At 41.2% G+C, this 26,030-nt stretch overlaps 2 protein-coding genes and 1 pseudogene across 3 annotated transcripts in view; 1 reads left to right on the forward strand and 2 right to left on the reverse strand.

Annotated features, from left to right (window-relative positions):
* Window positions 1-16,213, reverse strand: part of SLC7A8 (solute carrier family 7 member 8) — a 51,907-nt gene extending 35,694 nt beyond the window's left edge. The window contains exons 1-3 of the mRNA XM_060619253.2: window positions 15,887-16,213; window positions 15,293-15,484; window positions 240-444 (exon numbers count right to left, since the gene is read on the reverse strand). Coding sequence (XP_060475236.1) covers window positions 240-444; window positions 15,293-15,452 — 365 coding nt within the window. The 5' untranslated portion in view covers window positions 15,453-15,484; window positions 15,887-16,213. The remainder of the gene's footprint in view (window positions 1-239; window positions 445-15,292; window positions 15,485-15,886) is intronic.
* Window positions 15,368-26,030, forward strand: part of RNF212B (ring finger protein 212B) — a 63,761-nt gene continuing 53,098 nt past the window's right edge. For both annotated transcript variants that reach the window (XM_081795898.1, XM_081795899.1), the window contains exon 1: window positions 15,368-15,472. The gene's annotated coding sequence lies outside the window, so the exon portion shown is untranslated. The remainder of the gene's footprint in view (window positions 15,473-26,030) is intronic.
* On the reverse strand, window positions 23,459-23,578 carry LOC132670614 (U2 spliceosomal RNA; annotated as a pseudogene).

Raw genomic sequence — 26,030 nt, forward strand, 5'->3', positions numbered from 1 at the left:
GTTGTCACAAAGCCCAATTTGTTACCACTCATAGAATGTTGCCCACTGAAATCAACAAAGAGGTAAAAACTACAACCTGGTTCTTCTGCCATCCTCAGAAGAATCAAGGGGACACACAGCTACATTAGTGACCATGACAGGGAAGCAAAAGAGGAATCCTATTCTCTAGCTCTCCTAGGCACACTGGAAACCACTGGCCTTGGCTTCTAGACAACACAGGCCTCTGTGGGTCCTCTTACCCAGCCAGTCCTCCAAAGATGTCCTTGACGTAGGAGTAGTCACCTCCAGATTTGGGGATGGTGACACCAAGCTCAGCATAGCACAGGGCTCCCACAGCTGTGATGAGACCAGTTACAATCCAGACAATGAGAGCAAGGCCCACAGAGCCAGCGTTCTCCAGCACACCTTTTGGCGAGACGAAGATCCCAGAGCCAATGATGTTCCCTGCAGGAGGCACCAAGGTTGTCAGGGAAGACAGTGGAGTCAGCACAATTGGCAAGACTGGCATTTGCAGCAGTGGTCTCATCTCTAGTTTGATCCTAAAATGCCTTTGGAACACACCTTCAGGCAGGTGCGTCTAGTAATAATTTATATGTCTCCTTTGGTCCTCAGGATACCCCTATGGAGTCAGATATAATTTTATCCATTTTACAGAGGAGGAAACTGAGTCTCAGAGATATCAAGTGCATTGTCCAAGTCTACATGGTAGCAAGTAGTGGCTCAGGTACTGAACTTTAAGACCCTCTTACTGGGCTGTACCATGGCCTACTCGAGGCAACAGAAATCTTAAGACTAACTGGAAATGGCAGGACTGGAAAAGCAATCTATTCCCAGAGACAATCTGCAGGGTAGAAAGCTTCAAAAATGAGCTTAAGGGCCATAAATTTTGTATAGATTGTGGTCATACCCCATGCCTGGGGTTTTTTAAGACCCAGGAGCATCAATAGCACTTCTAGAGGCTGGCTTTTACCCCAGACATGACAGCCCCACCCTTGGTAAGAAATATGAAATAACCCTATAAAAACAGTCCTAGTAGCTTGGAAGTGGTTTGTAGGAGTGCAATACGTGCAAAGGTTCAGCACTATATTCTTCCAAAGGTCGTTCTCCTCCATTGTTTCATGCGACCCTCACAAAAACCTTACGAAATTCAGGAAGAAGAGGAAGAGTAGGTATTTCTCTCTTTATTTTACAAAAAGGCTAAGACATCGAGGGGTTAAGTGACTTTTTCCAAATTCCACGGCCACTGATGGGTAAAATTGGATCTAGAAGTCAGTCTCCTGATGCTTAATCCAGTGCATTTTCCACTAATCTATTTCTGCTTCTGTGTGCAGAAAGGCCAGCTTTCTCCTGAGAGGTGAGACGGGTAGCAAGGACTGAATAGTTGGCTACTGGGATGTGTATATTGGGCAGGGGAGGAACAGATGGGTGGGGGGAGCTCCTGACATGCTCCATCCCAAGCTTTCCTCTACTTCTTGTGATTCAAGGTGATCAGGGTGCACTGCACAGGTTCTTTGAAAGAAAGCTCTTTGAGGGCTGAGGGAAGAATCAGAGACTAAGTGAATGCAGGTAGAAAATCAGAACTGGAGTATTATGAGGCCAGCTTGGTTTGACAATGTTCTGAGGACATCTGAAACTCCCACCACCTCTCTTAGGGGGTTTGGAACCATATCTGGGCTGAACAAGATGCAGAGTATGAGATTTTACACTCAACTTTCAAAAACGACTTTCAGATCTCAACCACAACTCAACCTCAGTCCAGTCCTGGAACTTTCACATCTAAACCAAAATTCATGCATCTGGTTATTTCAGTGAAAGGGAACATTCTATTTCAGTGAATAGTCACATTCTAAAAATAATACACTTTGGGGCCCCTGGGTGGCTCAGTCGGCTGAGCGTCTGACTTCAGCTCAGGTCATGATCTCACAGTTCATGAGTTCGAGCCCCACATCAGGTTCTGTGCTGACAGCTCAGAGCCTGGAGCCTGCTTCGGATTCTGTGTCTCGCTCTCTCTCTCTGCCCCTCCCCCGTTCATGCTCTGTCTGTCTCGAAAATAAATAAACATTAAAAAAATTTTTTTTAAATAATACATCTTATTCCTCTTGGATAAAGAATGCTTTTCACACTAAAAAATTGCAGCTTCAGATGACTAATGGGAGAGGAAAGGGGTCTAGGCAGGTATGACAGCAGCAACCGTGAGACTGACATACAGCATCTGCAGCTAGATTCAGATGGTAAGGAAGCACATTTGTCTCAAACTTGCCTTGCTTCTGTGCAGATAGTCTATCCCAACAGAACCGGGCTAAATACACAGATGAAGCTAAAAGAAGTAACAATCCCTTATGTTCAGCTTTGTGATCTAAACATCAGGCAAAGAGAGATAGAAAAATGAGATTCTGGGCCCCATTAGTTCTTAAAGACTTTTCCTTTTCTTGTACGTTTACTTAAAGTCCTATGTGATAGGAACAGCCTCTCTCTCTCCTCCACCAGTCTCCATATGTGTTTTGCATGAAGGTTAGGCTAGTGGAGACTAGAAGGCCTTCTGGTAGTGTGCTAAGACTCAGGACACAGTTACCCTAGCAAGTGACCCTTAATTTGCCAAACGTAACGTGCTCCTGTCCCCTAAAAGACACCAAGTGTCGGGAGTTGAGAACAAGGGATGGGGTTGCTAACAATGCTGAAAAGTGATAGTAAACTCCTTGCCTAGCAGGAGTTTATCAGAAAAGTAATTTGTAGGGCATTTCAAAGCCAGCCAAGAGGAGAGTAATACAGCTAGAGTTATAAAACTAGTTCAAGGGGTTAGAAAAATAATCAATACAGGAGAAAAACAAGGTTTGACTTTGGTCTTTAAGGTGCTGGAAAGGGAGGTGGTGGAGGAATGGGTAGGTGTTTCTCAGAGCCAGGAATGGCTGTCACAAGGAGGAAGTGGGAGTGAACGTTATCAAAGAGATTCCATCTTCTCAGGAATTAAGTGTCAATGTTCCACCAAGGATTCTTGGAAAACAAATACTGCAGTGGGGATCTGTAAGCATTTCTGTTCTCCAGCCTTTGTTCTGGCATTTCCAGAGTGTGTACTCCTTTTCTCATTCCAGAGGCAGGCAGCTGCTGGAAAATGGGATGTGCAACACCAACAGCCCTTTGCGACTCTGATCACTTAACTGTGTCTCCTTATTCTTGGATAACATGTCCTTCTGTGGAGCTGCTGAGGTGATGGTGAGGGTCATAATGGGTTGACGTTGGGACAAGAGTCTTTACTTTATAAAAATTTGACTCTACCCCCTGCCCTGAAATCTTAACTTTGACCAAACTAAAATTACAAAGATATAAGCTAAAAAAAAAAAAAACAACAAAAAAAATGCTAGCCAAAACAGAGTGCTAGAGAACAGGAAGAAGAGGAATGTCTCTCTGATTCTAGGAAGCCGCTACCTAGAAAACCAGAATCAGATAACTTTTCCTCCACCTTAGTGGCCTCTGGAGCTTCTGCAGGGGAAGGAATGTCACACAGAGCTGTGTTCTGAAGCTGAAAGAACATTCACATTACATTTAGTCAAGAGTAATGCCTACTATTTACTGCATCCTCTCACTTGTAAAGTGTCACACAGTAGACACTCCATAAATGTTTACTGAATGAATGATGTCAGACATCCATCTAGAACTTATGTCCACAGAACAATTTAATGTACATGTTTCTTTGGAACCTCCAGATCCTGCAAAGTAGGTCAATTGTGTTTTGTAGGCAAATGAGTAAAGCAACCCACTTCTTTCACTGCTGAAGAGAGTGATCTGGCTATTATTACTGTCTCCAATTTATAGGGGAAGAAAATAGGGCAACTATTACTCCCATTTTCCAAATGGGAAAAAATGAGAGAGGTATTACTATCCCTATTTTATGGATGAAGAAACTGAGACCCAGAGAGGTAGTTATTTGCCTAAATCACGGAGTAGGTTAGTAGTAACTGTATTAGAACCTAAATCTCCTGTCACACAGCCTCAAGCTTTTCCCAGGAAATAGTCAGCTTTACTAAGATGATACTTATTAAGATAAGATGCTTATTAAGGAATTAGAACACAGATCTGATTCCTTCTTTCTACTGTGCCACCTTCGATGGTGATTTACAAAGTGTTCACATCCATTACTTTATTTGATTCTCAGAACTACCTTCTTAGGTGCACAGGGCAGGTACTATCATTTATATTTACCTTTGCTAAGACTGAGTTTTAGAGAGGTGAGGAGACTTGACCAAAGTCACATATTGCATAGGCAGCAAGGACTGCATAAGCAGTCCAAGTCCTTGGACTCCCAGCCTGGGTTTCCTGCACTATTCTACAGGGCCTCTCCTCTAGAAATTGCACAATAGAGACTTTAACTGGAGGGCTTTTACACTTGGACCCTGTCCAAATGTGTTTTTTCTGGAGTGGCTTTGAAAAAGGAGAAGTGGGAAAGGTCTTTTCTATCTTGACTATGGACCTTTCTTGATGAGAGGTTGGAAGAAAGTTGATTACTGTAGGGATGCTTTTCTCCATCGTTTTACTCTTAGACTCATTGTCTATAAAACCATTTAAGAATGAGATGCCCATTCATCTGGTATAGCCAAGGTTTCAATCCTTCCTTTCATCCATCCCAATTAGTAATATAATCACCTTATCATATAGATCTTCTCTGGTAAAAAATGAGTCCTAGGATGCCTGGACAATGAGGCCCAACTTGGCTTCTTCTGTCAAAGAAAAGCCAAGCAAACCACTCCAGGTTATATCAGTGGGCAAGTCTTCACCAGAAAAAAATTTGGAATTAAGAAAATCCACATTTGCCATGTATAACTTGATTTCCCCACTTGTGGGCCAATGTTCATGTGACTCCTATTAAGGCCTTACTCACATCCAGGCCTGTCCGCACTAGAATGCTGTAGGCATCAAAGAATTTCCTACGGCATGGAATTACAGACTTCTAATGCCCAACAGACCCTCTAATCCAAAAGCTTTTGGCCTTCCTTAATAGCTCATGCTAGTCTTAGAGTCTAATCAGAGATCCTCTTAGGGCTTGGAGGTTCTGTCCATTTCTATAATGTTTAGAGAAAGCCAGGTGAACTTTCTTTATGCTTCTTCCTTAAAGTGGCTGAGAAGATCTCAGGATTTTCAGGACTGGGGGAAGTGTGGAAGCAGGATCTGGTATATTGGGGGCCTTGATCCTCATGGCAGGAAGCTCACCATGTTTCCTACCCTGTATAGACTTTCCCATTAGGACCATACAAATAGTTACATCAGGGTGACAACAGGTCAAGACTGACATGTGCCCTGCAGAGTTGCTATCTCTGGCAGAATAAACATGTGGAAGGTGCTGCAGGACTCTGCTGTTTTGGATTCCTTACTGAAAAATGAAAAGGGCGGAAGGCTCAGAATTGGGGGAGCCATTGATTCCTTGCTTTGCCACTCACAAGCTGTGTGACCTGAATTTTTCTGACAGCCCTTTCCTTTACCTGCTGAATGGGAATAATTGTTCCTGCCCTGACTACCTCACAAGGTTGTTATGGGAATCAAGGGAGGTCACATATGAAAAAAAAGGAGGGTGGAGGTCATGTATGTGTGGGAGCACTTTATAGTCTGTAAAATGCTAGCAAATATAAGGAATTGCTAGGATTTATAGCGGTAGAGATAGAGTCTATATCTAGAAGAATCCAATGGGCTTGCTTTGGAAGCTTGGCTCCAAAACAGCGCTGTAGAGCCAGGACCATGAAGCATTCTCTGAGTCATTTGTCTGCCTGTCTAGGTATAATTTTTAGATGCTGTAAGTGGGCGGCCAGCAGGTAACTGCATCTCAAAAAGTATTTATTAAGCACCCACTCTGTACATGCTTGCTTTAAAAGGTAATTGGGAAGCACTTGTTCACACATGGACTTTTAATGACAAGACGGAGACAACCACCACCCACCAGCCCCTGAAAAGCATAGCATCCTGGCTTGAAGGGCTATGAGTGCATATGTGCATCCTCACATATGCCCACTAACATTCACATCTAACCTCCAGCATCTCCCTGTCTTGTTGGGGAAGAAGGCACTAGCAGAGACAGGTTTTTTCTACATCAGTGGTTCTCATCCAGGAGCAATTTTGCACCATGTCCCCCAGCCCCAGGGGACAGTTGGCAATGACTGGAGACACTCTTGATTGTTACAATTGGGGGAGGGGGTGCTATGGCATCTAGTGAGTAGAGGCCATGGCTGATGTTAAGCATTCATCCTTCAATACATGTGACAGCACCCCACAACCACAAAGTGTCTGGCCCAGAAGGTAACAGTGCTGACATTGAAAAACACTGTTCTAACTTCAAGCCTCATTGTCATTATCTGGCTAATCCCTAAAATCCCTTTTAGATTGGAACTTGGATGATTTTTTTTTTATGCCAAGCACAAACATTTACTGTTCATGGGAATAACCCAATTTTAAGCTAAAGAATATTTTGTTGTAGTAAAAGACATATAACATTATATTTACCATCTTAACCATTTTTAAGTGTACAGTTCAGGGGTGCCTGGGTGGCTCAGTCGGTTAAGTGTCAGACTTTGGCTGAGGTCATGATCTCATGGTCCGTGAGTTCAAGCCCCATGAGTTGGGCTCTGTGCTGACTGTTCAGAGCCTGGAGCCTGCTTCAGATTCTGTGTCTCCCTCTCTCTCTGACCCTCCCCCATTCATGCTCTGTCTCTCTCTGTCTCAAAAATAAATAAACGTTAAAAAAAAAAAGAATCTGAAGATGGTACCTTCTTGATAAAAAAAAAAAAAGTGTACAGTTCAGTAGCATTAAGTATATTTACATTGTTAGGAAATATCTCCAGTGGATGATTTGTTTTTAACTGGCTGCTATTATTCAACAAATACTTTCTAAGCATTTGCCATGTGCCAGGCTGAATACTCAGGGATGTGAAAATGAGTAACACTGAGTCTTTACCCTCAAGGAAGTGTATGAAGTGAGGGCATGTAAGTGGACATGGAGCTGACAACAACTGTGCTGTATGACAGGATACCAAGGATGGAAAGGCCCACCGGCGTGGGCCACACACAACAAGCTTCCTGGAAGAGGGGAAGTACAAGATGGATGCTGATGAGTAAGAAGACTCAAATCAGCAGAGAGGAAGGGGAAAGCGTTGGCTGGTTGATAAGCAGGTCAGGTTTGAACTGAATTGGCCAGTTCTTCTCTTTGCCTGATCAGTCCAATTTAAATTTCTTTCTTTCTTTTTTTATTTGAGAGAGAGAGAGAGAGAGAGAGAGAAAGCAAGTGGGAACTGGAGGAGTGGCAGAGGGAGAGAGAGAGAGAGAGAGAGATTGAGAGGGAGAGTGAATCCCAAGCAGGCTCCATGCTGAGTGTGGAGCCTGACTCAGGGCTTGATCCCATGACCCTGGTATCATGACCTGAGCTGAAATCAAGAGTTGGAGAGTTGGATACTCAACTAAATGAGCCACGCAGGCACCTCCCAACCTAAATTTCTGAACCAGAATTAATGAGTGCGTGTCAGGGGACTGGAGGTGGGAGGGGAAGTAAGGGTAGTGGTGGAGGAGGAGGAGCTCAAGGAGAGAAAGAAACTAATATTTATTGAATATATATCATAGGATACCAGCTTTGTTTTAATACTTCACAAAAAACTTCTGTTCTACAGGTAAGTAAACTGATAATTAACTTGTTTCAGGTTATGAAGCTTATAAATAGGCAAGCAGCTTGCAAACCTAAGACTCCCTTCAAAGCCCCTCCCCTTCGGCTACATCATTTATGCTTCTTCCCTTTCAACAACACTCTGATACAAATCATGGACAAATTCATTATACCCCTTCTACTACAGCATCAGGATCTACTTAACAAATTATTCCTTATCTCTAAGGCAACATGACCTGTGTGTATTAGCTGCTTACTAAATACTCTATGCAGAATTGTACTCTAAAGAAGCAGCTAAAGCATTTATGCATTTCATAGATATACAAACAAGTACCTTTAAAATCTACATACAGATGGAAAAAGTATACTGATAATTCTGCAGCAAGGGTACTCTCTCTGGATAATCCACCTTCACACATGAAGCGTGGTGTGAGGTTGCCTGGAACATCTTTTGGCATATTGTGAAACCATCTCCCCAGAAGTGACGTCAGTGCTAATGCTGAGGATATTTAAGGTAGGGAGCAAACCAATGGGAATACTTGTGACTGTGACAAAGAATGAGGGATGAGATGTAATCAACAAAGCTTCTTAGCTCAAACTTCATTCATTCTATAAATAAAATAGCTTAAAATAAACCTGAAGCATAATTTTGCTTCTTAAAAATAAAATTGACCAGTGCTCAGCACATGATCCAGCATATAATATGCTCGGTGAGTGCTGAATGTTAAAATATGGACGAGTCTCAAATCCTATAACCAGCACTCCCATTTCTGTCCCCAGGAGCAACCTGCAGTTTATCATTTCCAGATCTCCAGAGAGAAGCAACTCATGGTGCCTCATCTGTAGGCGTGTTCTGGGAGGGGAGCAAGCATAGTCTTTCTTGCTCTATATGCTTAGCCAAGAGTTAAAGATTGCAAAGGAACAATTCCTAGTTCCCTGGGCTCTACATGGTTGTTATTTTGGGGGTTCAGAATATATTCTTGGGATTATTTGCTCATGCCTGCTTTTTTGACACTCCCTCATCACCCCAAACATTAACAACAAAACAAGAGCAACAAAAGAATCTCCTGAGACATTTCTTTATAGGCAGCTGTGATGCTGGATTAACCCTCAGAAGAAAGCCAAAAACCCTGGTAACCAGGCAATTTGAGAAACCCCAATCTGTATGCTCCTTACCTCCACACCACTTTAATAAGCTGTTTTAATTCAGAAAAGATATATATATGGTGCCAGCCTGTCCCAAAAGGTCATTTGATCTGGGTACAGGGTATTTTTGATGTTGTTGTTTTTCTAAATAAGATGAGCTATTTGGTTTTGTTTCTTGGACATACTTTTTTACCTTCTGGGTTCCTATTTTCTTCTCCCAATCCCAAGAGTCTCTTGCTAATCACTCAATCTGCATAACCCTGCTCTTTGGGAGAACATATTATAGTCCTGCCAGTAGCAGCCTCAACCAGATTGCTCCTTGAGCTCCGTGTTTCCTGGAGGCAGGAAGCATGCAACAGGATCCCTGTCCCCAGCTGCCCAGTTACATGCTGTGGAGAGCTTTGGTTAAGCCCAATGGCTTCAGAGTTCAATGACATGGGGGGAATCCTGGGTCTGTCATTGCCCACTTATTCATTCAAACCCTTCCTTTTTATGACAGTACTAATTACAAGGTATTAGAAGAGTATATTCATTTAAAACAATTTTTTTAATGTTTATTTATTATTGAGAGACAGAGAGAGACAGAGCATGAGCATGGGAGAGGCAGAGACAGGGGGAGACACAGAATCTGAAGCAGGCTCCAGGCTCTGAGCTGCCAGCACAGAGCCCAACGTGGGGCTTGAACTCACAAACTGCGAGACGATGACCTGAGCTGAAGTTGGATGCCCAACCAACTGAGCCACTCAGGTGCCCCTAGAAGAGTATATTCATAAAGCACTGACCAAGATACCACTATCAGTGCATAGTAGTGCTCAGTAAATGGTAGCTACTTACTATTATTATTATTATTATTATTATTTTAATATTTATTTTTGAGAGACAGAGTGAGACAAAGTGAGACTGGGGGAGGGGCAGAGAGAGAGGGAGACACAGGATTGGAAACAGGCTCCAGGCTCTGAGCTGTCAGCACAGAGCCTGACGCGGGGCTCGAACCCACAGACTGTGAGACCATGACCTGAGCCGAAGTCGGACGCTCAACCGACTGAGCCACCCAGGCACCCCGCTACTTACTATTATGATTACACTGCTGGGTAAGCCTTTCTCTGCTAACCAAGATGTGTTTCTTTTGACAAGCCTCCTACTTGGCTTCTGTCTCAGAGTTTTCTCTGAGAACAATGAGTTTTAAACATGTTTGCATCCTGAATGAACCAAATTTTAATCCCTCCATGTTTTTTTTAAAAAGTTGTAGTGCAAACTCAAGAAGAAATTTTCACACTCCAACCCTCTGTTTAACATCCAATAGACATTTGGGGGATTAGAAAGCTAATACATCATACTAGAGACTAAAATATAAAATCTTCTAAAGTGGTATAAAACACATGGGTCTGAAAATCTTTTGGACTTGAAAATTTTCCAAATCAGCCTAGTACCATTTTGATATGGTTATACAAATAGCCACACTTTTTTGTTGACAAATAGCCTTAAAAAAAAAAATGTTTTCCCCCAGCCTTTTCAGTACGAGACATCCATGGTCTTTACTGGCTCTGATGCTCTGATGTCATAGTTATGGTCTTCCGTGGCCCACTCCCCCACCACACAATACACACTGGCCTTACTCCTTTTTCTCTCTGTTACTGATTAGAAATAAAGAATAGCTAAAAGCTTTGGCCCTGGAGTCAGACCATCTCAGTAATCGGTTGTGTGACCACTGGCAAATTACCTACCAGTTCTGTGACTCAATTCCCCATGTTTAAAAATAGAGGGGCGCCTGGGTAGCTCAGTGGGTTAAACATCCCACTTTAGCTCAGGTCATGATCTCTTGGTTCATGGGTTTGAGCCCCACATTGGGCTCTGTGCTGACAGTTCAGAGCCTGGAGCCTGCTTCAGATTCTGTGTCTCCCCGTCTTTCTGCCCCTCTCCCACTCGACATTGTCTATATTTCTCTCAAATATAAATTAACATTAACAAATTTTTTTTAATTAAAAAAATTGAGATAGTCATAATATCTACTTCCATAGGATTATGGTCAGGATTAAATAAGGTAATATGCATAAAAACTCATAGCACAGGAACTGTGGGCATTTAGTAAGAGCTCAATAAATACTACTCTTTTATCTTTACTCTTTCAAAGATTTTATTTTTAAGTAATCTCTACACCCAATGTGGGGTTTGAACCCACAATCCAAGATCAAGAGTTACATGCTCCACCAACTGAGCAAGCCAGGAACCCCAATAAATACTATTTTAAAAAAATATCTCAGGGGTGCCTGGGTGGCTTAGTCCATGGAGCATCTGATTCTTGATTTCAGTTCAGGTCATGACCTCATGGTTGTGAGATCAAGCCCCAGGGTGGGCTCCAGGCTGGGTGTGGAGCCTGATTACGATTCTCTCTCTTTCCCTCTGCTCCTCCTCCATGTGTGCGTGCACTCTCTCTCTCTCAAAAAGAAAGAAAGAAAGAAGAAAGAAAGAGAAAAAGAAAAAGAAAAAACCTATATATATATATATATATATATATATATATATATATATACACACAAACAAAGAGGGACCTCTGCCCAGGGTCTAAAGGAAAACACTCCTTTAGAACATAAAAGTAGAAATAGTAGAGAATAATGCTTAAAAGTTCAATTCAGAATTGGGACAAGCTCTAGGTTTGAATCTCGCCTTCAATACTTTTTAGCCATGTGATCTTCAACAAGTTGCTTATCCATCTGAGCCTCCATTTCCTTATCTGGAGAAAGAGATAAGTGCCTACCATGCCAGGTATTGTGAGGGATAAATAGGATAATGATATTGGGTAACTGCACAAGTGTCTGGCATATATTAAGTGCTTAATAATGATAGCTCTTGGGGATTCAGTCAGTGGAACGTGCGACTCTTGATTTTGAGGTTGTAGGTTTGAGCCCCATGTTGGATGGAGATAATTGCTTAAAAAGTAAAATCTAAAAAAAAAAAAAAAAAAAAGATAGCTCTTAACAGTAACTTCGGTATCATTAGATGAATTTTGCTGCTGTGTCACACTCTCTTTAGATTTTGGGGGAACTACACATTCATAGTGAAATCTAAGTTCATCTGTTGTCACCAGATTTCCTTAGCCAAGTACATGGAGAACAATAGACTGGTTAGATTAAGGTAAAGGTGATATTAAAAATTAAAATGGCCTGGGATGCCTGGCTGGCTCAGCCAGTGGAGCATGCAATTCTTAATCTCAGGTTTGTGAGTTCAAGCCCCACGTTGAGTGTAGAGCTTACTTAAAAAAAAAAAATTTTTTTTAATGGCCCAACCTAATTGTCTATGTTGATGAAATTATTCCTTGCTTAAAGATTTTCAAGCCAGGTTCCCAACAGTTCTTCAGATAAACACTTCTTATTACTACTATATGCAGACTTTTCCCAAGAGCCAATAAAGTCCAACAATCATTTGAGTTATTGTTCCATATAGGGCTACACACTAAAGATTCAGAGATGTAGAAGATACTTTTTTTTTTTTTTTTTTTTTGCTCAAGGGAATAACAGTTTAGTTGTTAACGTTTTAAAGTTTCTTTTTTTTTAATGTTTATTTATTTTTGAGACAGAGAGAGACAGAGCATGAACGGGGGAGGGTCAGAGAGAGAGGGAGACACAGAATCTGAAGCAGGCTCCAGTCTCTGAGCTGTCAGCACAGAGCCTGACGCGGAGCTCGAACTCATGGACCGTGAGATCATGACCTGAGCCGAAGTCGGACGCTTAACCAAATGAGCCACCCAGCTGCCCCTAGTTGTCAACGTTTTACCTATGAAATCTCCCAGAATCATCTTCTCTATCCCATCTTTTCCAACATCCTCAAGATGTTTCTTAATCTAGTGCTGGATGAGACTTCTCTCCTTGTGCTTCCTACCATTCACCTAACTTTGCCCTTATTCAGCTCTTACACAACTCAACTATTTCATTAATTTCGTTATTTGTTTAATGTATATGAATGTCATCTCTCCAGTCATATTATAAGTAACTCTAGGGCATGGGTTTCTATTAGTTCAGTCTACATTCTTGTAACATCTACCATTCTATTATTCCTACTTTAGATCATCAATGATGCTTGTTAATGAAATTTTATGAGCTTGTATGAAACATATAGTTTAACTTATCCCTCTAAGTCAATTGGGTATGAGATAGTTGGATTTGGGGCAGATGTTACTTTCCCATACCATATCACCGGACTCACTTAGGAAATTTCTTTCCTCTTTTTGCCTTCTAATTCTCTTTCTTCCACAGTCTTGATGTTGAACACCAGATCACTGAATTCTGCATGGAAAAGGCCATTTCTATTTTTGCATTTGGTCTTGAAAAAACTTGAATCACTATCATCCACTCAGAAACCCCTCTAGAAGAGAATGGGGCTGCTGCTCAGCATATCTGCAATTCAACAGCCATGCAGGAGGGGAAGCAACAAGAATTTTTTTTCCTGGAAGCAGATGTCCTTCTGACAAAAGCAGAAAAAATTTTGCCCCCATATAATCCTAGAGAAAATCTGTGTCTCACCCTAGTTTAAATGGAGCTAGAATAGTGCCTATTAACTCTACAAAGATTCTCACACTTTGGAAAAATATCCTGATTTCTCTGAAATCACCTATTTGGGATCTCCCTTTACTTTAGAGTTATTATTCTTGTCACTGTAATGTCAATGGGAATATTGGGACTATTTTCACACTGAAGCTCAATCTATGAGATTGTGGGTAAAGCAGTAGTAATATTTACCCAACTAAGATTGTATTTCTTCAACATTTAGAAACCTGTTGAAGAAAGAGACAAGAACAACCTCAGGATATAGAGAAATGTCCTCCACCCTTGAATACCTGCACATATACAGAGGTGGGTGAGCAAGGCTGAGGCAGGAAAGAGGTTTGACTGTGCTTGTGTGCATGTAGGTGTACACATCTGCATATGAATAAGAGGAGGAAAATGCTTAATCCTATCAGTCAAACTGGTGAAAGAGGTAACAGGCTCTGGGCTATTTATAGACCATAAATTGGCATGTGCTGTACGTATTGAGTACTTTGCTGATCTCATTTTTTGAGCAATTGAGATAAAGGAGAAGCAAAGAAAAGGTAATGAGAGATTCAGATCATGATTGTAATTTTCTAAAATAACATTACATTTCTTTTAACTGTAGATGCCTGGAAAACCTCCCAGAGTCATGAGAATTAGATAGAATGGGATTCCATTTTGAAAATAGAGTGGAGATAACATGATCACCAAAGTCTGGGTGTAGAGGTGAAGAGGATTATCTGAATACTATACTGATTTTATTTGATTTCAAGGGCGTTCTCCAATGTCATTATTGCTCGGGTGCCAAAATGCCTCTGTGCATGTAATATGGGCTCATCCAGAGACACTGATTCATGGGCAGTAGGACAATAGGGCAATAGGGCAATAGAAAAAAGTTCAAAAGGAACTTTGGAGAGAGGACACAAACATATCTGGCCTGACCATCCCTCACCCCATTCTCTGGGAAGTCTGTAAAACCTTCTACCAAAAACAGAAGAAATGCTCACTCTCTGAAGTAATGAGCCATTGCCCATCCATCTCCAGGGCCTCTCTGGAAAGAGGAAGATGTGTTGTCTAGAGACAGAACCATATTTGGGACCCTCTGCCAAGCAGTGTGTGGTTAGGGGGTTGGAGTGGCCTATACTGGCACTCTCAGGAACACTCAGGCCCCCCAGCCTCAAAGTCAAAGTCTTCCAGCTGGGACCCATTTTAACCATCGGTTCCTCCTTGACTCCACGTTCTAGTCATTCTTTGAGAGCCTCATAAGGTCTTCCATGAATGTTAGGAGATGGGCAGACTCACAGGCAACTAGAGAAACTGCAAACTGTCTGTTTACAGAGAGGCACAATCTGTCTCTCCCTTTCTCCATAATTTATTTCCTCATCTGTGAAATGGGAATAACAGCCCCATCACATCTACTTTACAAAGTAAAAGTGCTGCATAAGATGAAAAAAGCTATAGGAAGGCAAGGTATTATTAGCGCCATTGTAGCCATTTTTATTATCCATTCCCTAGGCCCCCTATGTTTCATAGGACATAAAACAACAAAACATTTGCTAAATATGTCTCAAGACAGTCCCCAACCTGCTAAAGAGATGGCTGCATGAAACCCTGTTAAAAATTCAGGTTCCCTAGCCCCACTTTAAGCCAACTGGATCAGAACCTTCAAGCGTGGAGCCAGAAGACTTGTATTTTCAACAAGCTCCCAGGCAATGCTGACCGTCAGCCAGGTGTGTGAACCCTCTTTGCTCCATTCTATGAACACTGGACAGAACTGCTCAGCCTGCTTTGAAGGAAGAGATGCAAGACATACACAGCTTCCTAGACCCATCAAATATGACCTCTGGGGATGGGTTACAGCACAGGTGAATGACAATCCTTTTCTAAGGGAGTAGGAAGCAAAAATAGCACTTTAGAGGGGGCATAGGTTCCATAAGAGGACCACCAGAGAAGGGGAGGAGTGGTGGATGGGAAAGGAAATTGGACTCACCTACAATGATACCACAAGCACTGACCAATCCAATTTCTTTCTTCAGGGCTACTCCGCCCCCTCCAGAACCAGACTCCGGGGTGGTATCCGATTTGCTCCCACCTGGGTGGCTCTTTTCAGTGTTGTTTCGGTGCCTGGCTCCTTTTTCCATCTTTCCCATTGGATTTCAACCTCCGAAAGGTATCTCTCTTTCTAAATATGTGTGGGTGTAAATATATTTTAAGAGATTGTCTTTCAAATTGAAATGTCCTTTTCTGAAATAAGGACCACTCCTACCCTCTTAAAAAAGACTCAGGCAGATAAAAGAAAAAAACTGAAAATCTTCCTATTCTGTATTGACACTTTCTTGTCACTCGTGCTTACAAACTAGGAAAGGGTTGTTAAAAGTGGGGGGAAAAGAGACATAGATATTTAAATATAAAAATAGAACTGTGCCAGCTACTCCAGCTGGAATTTTCCTGAAGGGGATGTAGATCTTCAGAGACCAGAATGGTTCTGCAATGTGTACCAGGCAGTGGCTTATTTTAGACGCTTCAAAGAGCTAATCTGGGTTTCATTCAGCTCTGCCCCCAAGAAAACAAAGATTGTCTTTACCTCCCCTTAGCCTTTTCTTTTATGATGAAGATAAGAGTTTTCATTAACTGAAGGGAAAAAAGGCAGTCCTCCGGTACTTTCTTCTCTTCCAGAAAAACAACTGTGGACCAGACCGGTTTGCTCTAGATCTTGTTTCCACCTGCTGTGGGTTTGTTTTCCCCTCCCTGTCTTCTGCCTTCCGCTTTCTCCAGATGTCCTCTTATGTCTCGTTTGTTTTCCTGTCCTTGTTTTCTTTCTTCCAAGCTCCGTCCTCACGGCACAGACTGCCCCATCTCTCTAGGTTACGGGAGAGTGGCCCTGGCACACACGAATGTGCTTCCCTTTTAGCATGGGGTTTTATAGGCTGAGCTAGCTCCGCCCCCATCTCCTCGGCTTCTCTCCATCCTCAGTCCGTCTCCTCCCTCCTCTTCAATTTAAATATTAGCACACAGCCCCCAAAGATCACCGAGAAGATGGATTAAAATATTCTGCTTTGTAATCGTCTCTCATTCTCCATCTTTCTCCTTGTGAGAAGTGGAAGTAAAATCCTTCCATGTCAACTGTTCTGGGAGAGATCATTAGCTGGTATAGCATTACAGGTCATACAGCATTTGTGAGCTTTATAAATAAGGGACCGGTTGTGCAGACACTTCCTCAGAAATACACAGGCGACTGTGCTAAAATATTTATATCTGGATCATTTGAGGATACAGGAGAGAAGGTTGTAGGGACCTTGTCTTCAAGTTTCTGAAAATAGAAGGAAATTCGCGGCTGGGGGAGGGGAATGGAAAGAATTAAGAATAATGTAAAAGAGGTTCATTTAGTAGAACTGTGAGCTGTGAAGAGCATAGGTGAAAGAATCACCAGGAAGAGGTAGTAGCCTTACTGTTCACAGCTCTATTCTGTGTTAGCTAAGGCAGGATGAAAATGTCTCCCACTCTGGACCCAGGAAAGAATGACACAAAATCTGGTAGGATGGAGCCTTTCACAGCTTCTAGTATTTTTTGCATGCATAAATTATCTGAAAGACAGCTCGGGGAAGGAGTGAAGAGCTATCAAGACCTCTCTGATCACAAAACAGAGTGTTGATGTTAAGAAATGACCAACTGGGGGCGCCTGGGTGGCTCAGTCGGTTAAGCGTCCGACTTGGGCTCAGGTCATGATCTCACGGTCCGTGAGTTCGAGCCCCGCATCGGGCTCTGTGCTGACAGCTCAGAGCCTGGAGCCTGTTTCAGATTCTGTGTCTCCCTCTCTCTGACCCTCCCCCATTCATGCTCTGTCTCTCTCTGTCTCAAAAAAAAATAAACGTTAAAAAAAAAAAATTTAGAGAAGAAATGACCAACTGGGGCCCCTGGGTGGCTCAGTCGGTTGAGCGACCGACTTTGGCTCAGGTCATGAACTCACAGTTTGTGAGTTCAAGCCCCACGTCGTGCTCTGTGCTGATTACTCAGAGTCTGGAGTCTGCTTCAGATTCTGTGTCTCCCTCTCTTTCTCCTCCTCCCCTTGCTCACGCTCTGTCTCTCTCTCTCTCAAAACTAAATAAATATTAAAAAAAAAAAACTTTAAAAAAAAGAAAAAAAGAAATTACCAACTTATGTTGATATTGTGTCTTGGCTTCCATGAAGAATTTCACCCAGGAACTGCTGCCTTATGGTGAGAGCAATGATATCTATTTATAATTGTAAAGTACTTTGAAAAAAGCAGCAAGAAGCAATATAGCAGACCACACTATAAATCTAAACTAAAATTATTTCTTTTTAAAAAAAATTTTTTTTTTATTTTTTTTAATTTATTTTTGAGACAGAGAGAGACAGAGCATGAGCAGGGAAGGGGCAGAGAGAGAGGGAGACACAGAATCCGAATCAGGCTCCAGGCTCTGAGCTGTCAGCACAGAGCCCGACACAGGGCTCGAACAAACAAACCAAGAGATCATGACCTGAGCCGAAGTCAGCCGCTTAACCGACTGAGCTACCCAGGTGCCCCAACAAAAGTACTTGATTTTAAAGTGGGTCTAAAAAACAAAGGTCCCCAAGCTGACTGCTAAATACAGAAATTTGGCTTCAGTTTTTGGAAAATTCTGAATTTTCCTGTTCCAAAACAGAATTTTGGAAAACTCTGCATTTTAAGAAAAATAAATACTTAATTCCTTTTGATAAGGATGGTTGAGCTATTGTAGCAAAGACTTTCCAAATAAGATAAAGTCCAATCCACAATATTTTCACTTTGCCCTTAAGCAAATCAGCAAGTACTAAGAAGTTTCAAAGGTTCGGAGTTCAACCTCTTCTTTTGCCACTTCAAGATACAGCAAATTGAAAGCCTCAGCTATACATACATACATACATACATACATACATACATACATACATACATACATAAATTGCATTTTCAATCAAAAGAACAGAGAAGTAAGGAATATATAGCACAAAACTCCACGGGAGGGCATGAGTCATGGCAATTTTGAGTTGCTTCTGGACTTTCCTGAAGGACAAAGCATTGAGGAAAAATTTGATGGATTCATTTTTAAACAGTATGATTTGAAGACTTCTGCCCAAATTTCAACATTAAGGTATAAAACAAATAATCTTTCTCCTTCCCAAACATGAGTTCTTTCAGTTACATTTATATTTCTAATTTAAATGTGTCAATTTAATATGAGATAAAACATGAATGTGATGAATTTGAGTTCTCTTGCCAAAATCAGTGCAAACTGACCACAAAATGGCAGGCTTTAGCCAGCTGAATTTATGATTAAAGAAGTTAAGGAGGGTAGGGGCGCCTGGCTCAGGTGGTTAAGTGTCGGACTCTTGATTTCAGCTCAGGTCATGATTTCATGATTTTGAACCCCTGACAGTGCAGAGCCTGCTTGGAATTCTCTCTCTTCCTCTCTCTCTGCCCTTCTCCCACTTTCTCTCTCTCTCTCTCTCTCTCTCTCTCAAAAAAAAAAAAAACCCAAACTTTTAAAAAAAAATTTAAAAAAAGAAGTTAAGGAGGATTGTGGGATCAAATCCATTCTTGGGATATAGTGGTACTAAGCACACCACTAAAGTACTTAGTACTTAGGACTCTTCCCTCTTTTAACAGAACCTTTTATTCATATTACATGGCTCTCTTGATGTTGGATTCTTTTTGTGAAATAAACCCTAGGTGTGTCAAAATTCCACATGACTAACATTGAACACAAAAGAGTAAAAACAGTCTTGGTGTAACATGCTGAAAAAAATCTATAGAAATGATTAACTGACGTTTCTTAAATTTTGAGCACTGAATTATTTTTATTCATAACTATTCTACATTTGCCTTTGTATCTTTTGTTCTGCTTTCTGCATTTCAACAGTGCTTTACAGTCTACAAACTGTTTTATGCACAACATCTGGGTTTTTTCTCCTCCTTATTAAATACTTTGGATAGAGAAGCCACTTACTTTTTCCTCTTACAAAGATTAGGAAGCTGAGGCTCAGAGAAGTGTCTTGCCTGAGGTCAAAGACAAGACAATCTACTTCTGGGCAAGTGGGATGTCAATAGTTTACACATGGAGAGCTTTTCCCAGGACACTATAGCTACTTAAAGACTTTGATCAGGGCCATGTCCACATCTTCTTAAATTGGTGTCATAACTGTACCTTTTAGAGAGCCACCTTTATGTTAACATCTGTTCAGTGACTCACAGGACTTCTGCCCTCCCCTCAGTATTTGTCACCTCCTTCACATAGTCCTCAGTTTGGCCATTTTCCAACTGCATTAGCACAACTCTGTTTCCAGTATCTGGGTGACTGTTTATTATTGATTTGCATGCTTAGGATGGGAAGAAGGTGATCCTTTTAACCTGGGAAAGGGTGGGTAAGAGGGTCATTTTCTTATGAACAAGGACTTAGCAAGAGAAAGTCTGTGTGAGGCTGACACCTACTGCACAAAGGAAGGTATGGCACAGAAACATGCTACTTGCACATAGTGAACAAAAAGTTCTGTTGCCATATTCCCTTTAGCAACAACAGCTAAGAAGTATCTGTTTTTTATGTATTTTTATGTATTTTATGTAAGTAAGTAAGATGTATGTATGTATTTTATGTATGTAAGTAAGATACAGAAGTATCTGTATTTTTATGTATTTTATGTAAGTATTTTTTAATGTTTATTTTTGAGAGAGAGAGAGAGAGAGAGAAACAAGGCATGAACGGGGGAGGGACAGAGAGAGAGGGAGACACAGAATCTGAAGCAGGATCCAGGCTCTGAGCTGTCAGCACAGAGCCCAAGGCGGGGCTCATACCCAGGGACCGTGAGATCATGACCTGAGCCAAAGTTGGACGCTTAACCGACTAAGCCACCCCGGTGCCCCAAGAAGTATCTGTTAATGCAGAGGAATACATGAGCACAAAGCTCATTTACTCCATTTTTTTTTTTCTGGACCCAGTAGACATGCACTTTATTTATTCATTGTAACAAAGCTGTGAACTCTGAGATCAAAAGAGAGGACCCAAATCTCTTCCTGGAGGAAACTCATAGTCCATACTCACACTCCACTCTTCTTCTTGCACCTATATGCCCAGAGTCAGAGGAAACTCTGCTTTCAATTAAAGCCAGCTTTCTTCCTGAAGTTGCAGTGACCACTGCCTATGGTCAAACAGTGGCTTTCTGAGCTAGCATTCTAGGACCTTTTATTTCATTAAAGTAAAGAGCAGATGAAAATTAGTGAGCAAAGAGGAAAGAAATAAAAGAAAAAGACAAAACAGGTCAGAAAGAAAGGAAGATAAAATGAGAAGATGTAGTTAGTTAATAAGCTCTTTTTAGTGTATGCTCTGTTTGCCTTTTGGACATATTTATGAGTTCAAAGGAAGTTGTATCTTCTAGGGTTTATGTAGTCCTGAGAATTTGGATGGGGCAGATCCTGTTTTGTGATGATGGTCAATGAATTCATGCTCTTCTGGAGATAATGATGAATGCTTGCTCTGACAATAAAGACAAAAATTCCAGCAGATTACTCTTCTGTCTACTGCACTTGGCTGGATTCCAGAGAGCTAGCCCAGCACTAGTGGGAAAGAAATAAAGGTGCATTCCCTGAGGCAGCTGCATGTGCTTAACTCCTTTGCTGGGCCCAATCTGTCTCAGGGCTTTGGTATTCTTTCTAAGCCTTTAGGCGAATCAAGTTCTGAGTACTTAAATGTGGAAACTTCCAGTTTCTAATTGGTTTTCGCTGAGGATTTATGTTTACCAAAGATGGAAGCTCATATATTTTAGGATATGGAAAATAAGTTCCCTGAAATTACACATTGTTTTATTCTCTGTTGTAACCCCAGTACCTAAAATGGTGCCTAGAACTCAAAAAATATGATTGAATGAATGAATGAATGAATGAATAGTAATGTACATTAATTCATAATAAATAAATTAAATAATAGCTGATGGACTGATGTGTGGGTTAATTGTAGTAAGATGCAGTCAAGTCCTCAGTGTTTGGAGAGGAGCTGAACTGTAGACAGAAGAGAAAAACACAATTAAAGGTTTGACTTTGAAGATCATTTCATATGGAACACAGATCTCAAGGAGGCCCCCAACACTGCCTGGCATTCCAACACTACGGGCAACTGACTCTTCCATTCACTTTCATTCTCCTCTCTGCAAATACCATCCCTCAAATCCTCACTTTCAGTTGATGTCCTTGTCTATTATTTCATGGAGAAAACAGAATGGCAGAAGGAACTTCCACATCCTCCAATCACTAACTCTGTCAATATGCCATAAGCTGCACCCACATACTCTGCCTTCTCTCCCATAGAAATGGATGTGCTGTACTTGCTCCTATGTATCTCCCTGACTTGTACACCAGCTTCCCTGACCTAGCTCACCTACCCAGGGACTTTGCTCCTGCAATTATTCCTCTCTCCTGCATCATCAGTTTTTCATGCTCTAGGGGATTATTCCTATCAGTATACTAACATGCTATAATGGCTTCCATAAAAAACAAAAACAAACAAAACCCCAACCCTAACAACTTCCCTTGACTTTATATTCCTTTCCAGCTGCCACCCAACTTCTTTGATCCCTTTTTACTTCTTCATCACTTCATTCATCCACTACCTTTAAGCTTTTATCCCCATCACTCCACTGAATCTATTCTTGTCAAGTTCACCAATAGCCACCACAGAGTCCAATCTTGTGACCATTTCTCAGTCTTCATCTTACTGATCTCACAGAAGCATGGCTCTTGGACATCCCCTCTCCTGAGGAAGGGCTTTCCCCTTCCTCACTGGCCTCTTCTCAGGCTCCTTGACTGGATCTTTTTTTGTTTTTTTTGAGAGAGAGAGCACACAAGAATGTGAGAGGAGGAGGGGCAGAGAGAGAGAACATGAGATCATTACCTGAGCTGAAATCAAGAGTCAGATGCTTAACTGATGCTTAACCCAGGCACCCCAGCTGGATCTGTTTTCTTCCCAACCTCTCCTCTTCTCTATCCTCCCTAACTGGGTGATTTCATCCAGCTCTATGACTTTTAGAAAGTCATAGGACTTTCAGCCCTATGACATCTCAGATATTTCTCAAATGTTTAGATCCAGCCCTCATCTCGCTCATAAACTCTAGATCTAGTCATCTAATTGATATCTCTGTTTGGATGTTTAATAGGCACCTCAAACTTAATATATCTAGTGCCTGCAAGTCCCTCCAAACCTGTTCTTCTTCCAGTATTCCCCACTTTAGGAAATGGCACTAGTTGGTCAGGCCAAATATCCTGAAGTCAACTTTGACTTGGGTTTCTCTCACATGCCCTACATTTTTTGTCTTGTCAGCCAATCCTGTTAGCTGTAGATTTACTCTTATCTAGAAATAAATAACTTCTTATTATATCATCTCCACCGCTACTGCCCAAGTTCATCACCACTTTACCATCGGCAATCCCCTGGACTACTGCAAAGCTTTCTTTTTTTTTTTTTAATTTTTTAAAAAAATATTTATTGTAGACAGAGACAGAGTGCAAGTGGGGGAGGGGCAGAGAGAGAGGGAGACACAGGATCCAAAGCAGGTTCTAGGCTCTGAGATGTCAACACAGAGCCCTACACGGGGCTCAAACCCATGAACCGTAAGATCATGACCAGAGCCAAAGTTGGATACTTAACTGACTGTGCCACCCAGGCGCCCCTGCAGTAGCTTTCTAATCGGTCTCCCCGTTTCTATATTTGTTCTGTGACAAATGTCCTCCTCTACACTGTTCTCGACACAGCAGCCAGAATGATCCTTTATAATCATAAATCAGGTCATGTCACTCCCCTGCTCAAAACCTTCCAGTGGCTGTCCATCATACATAATAAGAATCAGATCTGAAGTCATCTTTATCATGGCCCCAGTGGCCACTCCAAATTTATATCCTTCTTTTCTTCTTTCCACTTAGCCCTACCAGACTCATAGGCCTTCTTACTATTCTTTGAACACTGAGCTCTGCCTCAGGCCTTTGCACTAGCTGGAGCCTCTCAGGAACACTTCCTCCAGACAGTCACATGCCTTGCTCCCTCATGTTACACATGTTCCTCAGTAAATGTTGCCTCCTTAACAGAGGGTTGCTCTGACCACCAAATGGACCTTATTTTTATCATCACTGCTTAATATCATTTGGTTTTTTGCTTGTTTGTTCCTTGTTTGTGTCTCCTATTAGAATGTAAGCTCCAGATTATTAAACTGATAAGAACAGATACTACACTTGATCTTAGCCAAAAGGCCAAGAAGCAATGTAAGCTCCAGATTATTGAATTTGTTGTTGTTTTTTTTTAATGTTTATTTACTTTTGAGAGAGAGATAGAGTGTGAGCGGGGAAGGAGCAGAGAGAGAGGGAGACACAGAATCCAGAGCAGACTCCAGGCTCTGAGATGTCAGCACAGAGCCCAACACAGGGCTCAAACTCAGAACTCATGAACCACGAGACCGTGACCTGAGCTGAAGTTGTATGCTGAACCGACTGAGCCACCCAGGTGCCCTGAATTTGTTGTTTTTAGGTGGGTTATGGTTATGGTTAAAGAATACTTCTCTTTTAGAGATATATGCCAATATATTTATGGATGAAACAATATGACATCTTCAATTTGCTTCAAAATAATATAGGGGGAGGGATAGAGAGGTAGGTTAGTAATGAAAGAAGGTCAACTATGAGTTGATATTATTTAAGATGGATGGTGTGTAGTTAGAAGTCACTTTGTATATGTTTACATTTGTATATGTTTACATTTTTTCATACAAACAAACATAAAACTTGGCTTGTTTCTTCACCATTATATCCCTAATGCCTAGAGCAGTGCTTGGCATATAGGAGGAATTTGTAAAGAAAAAAAAGAGACAACAGGTTCAAAATGGAGTCACTTGTGCTAAGTCCCAGGTCAGCAAACCAAGGATTTATATCTAATCTAATTGCAGTTTCAGCCTCTCCCAGAAATGTGACCTTTAACCAGTCAATCTGGTATTACTTAATCAGCACTAGTGAGGTAATCTTCTTGATAGACCCCCTGCCCTTCCCTCAAAGGAAGGTGACCTTGCCTGAAATAATCCACTGTTGGTTAGAAAATTCTTTTTTCTGCCTCCATCCACCTATAAAAGACTTTCATTATGTACAGCTCCATGGAGCTCCTTTTCCCCTTTCTAGATGGCATGCTGCTTGATTCATGAATTGCTGAATAAAGCCAATTTGATCTTAATATTCAGTTAAATTTTGCTTTTTCACAAATTCATAAATATATATTCATTCAACAGTCATTGCATATTGAATCAGTTAGAAGAGTAAAGGTATATTTCCAAAATAAATTTTAATCATTTACTGCCAATTGTTATAAAGGTATATTTTCAAAATAAATTTTAATCACAATGCCAATTGTTGAAAATCTAAATTCTAAGTTCCAAAGGAGGATTTTACAAAGACTACCCAATTCCAGGCACTGAGTTCAAGAATGTCCTAATTGTGGGAATGCCAGAACTATAGTGGCTAATTTGGTGATAGCTATGCCTTTACTTTTTCTCCTCAAGACCACTTTTAAAAAATATAGCTTCATTTCTTCTTTCTTCTTTCTCACCAAATCATGATTTTTAGCTGTGATCTCCTATACTAGAAATGCGTAGCAAAGTTGGAAAGAAAATACAAAAGTCTAGGTAGGTGAAAATTTATGGATCCAATCACTTGCAACTTTTGCCAGGCTATGGTGTGGAAATCACTGATGCAGAATATAAAATCCCAAGAAGAAAATGTGGTCTTTTAGGAAATTTCCAATACTACACAATTCATTAGGCTAATAGAGAAAAAAATTCTAGTAGAAACTGGATTATATGTAACTGGGTGTACTCAATTTCATTAACATATTCAGCCAATCCGATCAACTGTTTACTGTGCTAGATACTGGGAATATAATGGTGAGCAAAGACCTTCTGCCTTCAAAGACCTCAAGCATTGTGATGACTAATGTTATGTGTCAATTTGACTGTCCACAGGGTGCCCAGATTAAAGATTACTTCTGGGTGTGTTTTTGAGTGTTTCTGGATGAGATTAGCATCTGAATCAGCAAACTCTGTAAACTGCTCTCCCCAATGTGACTAGGCATCAGCCAATCTGTTAAGGGCTTGAATAGGACAAAAGGCAGAAAACAGAGGAATTTGCCCTTTTTTGCCTGTTTTAAATCTGCCTGCTGGAGTTGGGTTGTCTCATCATCTCATCTCTAGCCTTCAGATTGGGATTTTAACCATTGCCTCCCATGATTCTCAGGCCCTTGGACTAACTGAATTATACTACCAGCTTGCCTGGTCTCCAGTTTGCAGACAGCAGATTGTCTCAGCCTTCATAATTGCATGAGCCAATTTATCACAATAAACCTCCATCTCTGTCTCTGTTTCTGTCCTATTTCTATCTCTGTCTCTATCTAGACGTCTACCACTACCTATATCCATACAGGCATACCTTGGAGATATCGTGGGTTTGGTTCCAGTAAAGCAAATATTGCGAGTCAAATGAATTTTTTGATTTCCCAGTGCATCTAAAAGCTAACATTTACACTATATTGCAATCTATTACATGTGACAGCATTATGTATTTAAAAAGCAATGTATATGTCTTAGTTATAAAATGCTTTATTGCTAAAATATGCTAACCATCATCTGAGCTTTCATCAAGTTATAATCTTTTTGTTGAGGGAGGGTCTTGCCTTGAT

The sequence above is a fragment of the Panthera onca genome, chromosome B3 (genome assembly GCF_046562875.1).
Source record: "Panthera onca isolate mPanOnc1 chromosome B3, mPanOnc1 haplotype 2, whole genome shotgun sequence".
In the NCBI taxonomy this organism is placed as follows: Eukaryota; Metazoa; Chordata; class Mammalia; order Carnivora; family Felidae; genus Panthera; species Panthera onca.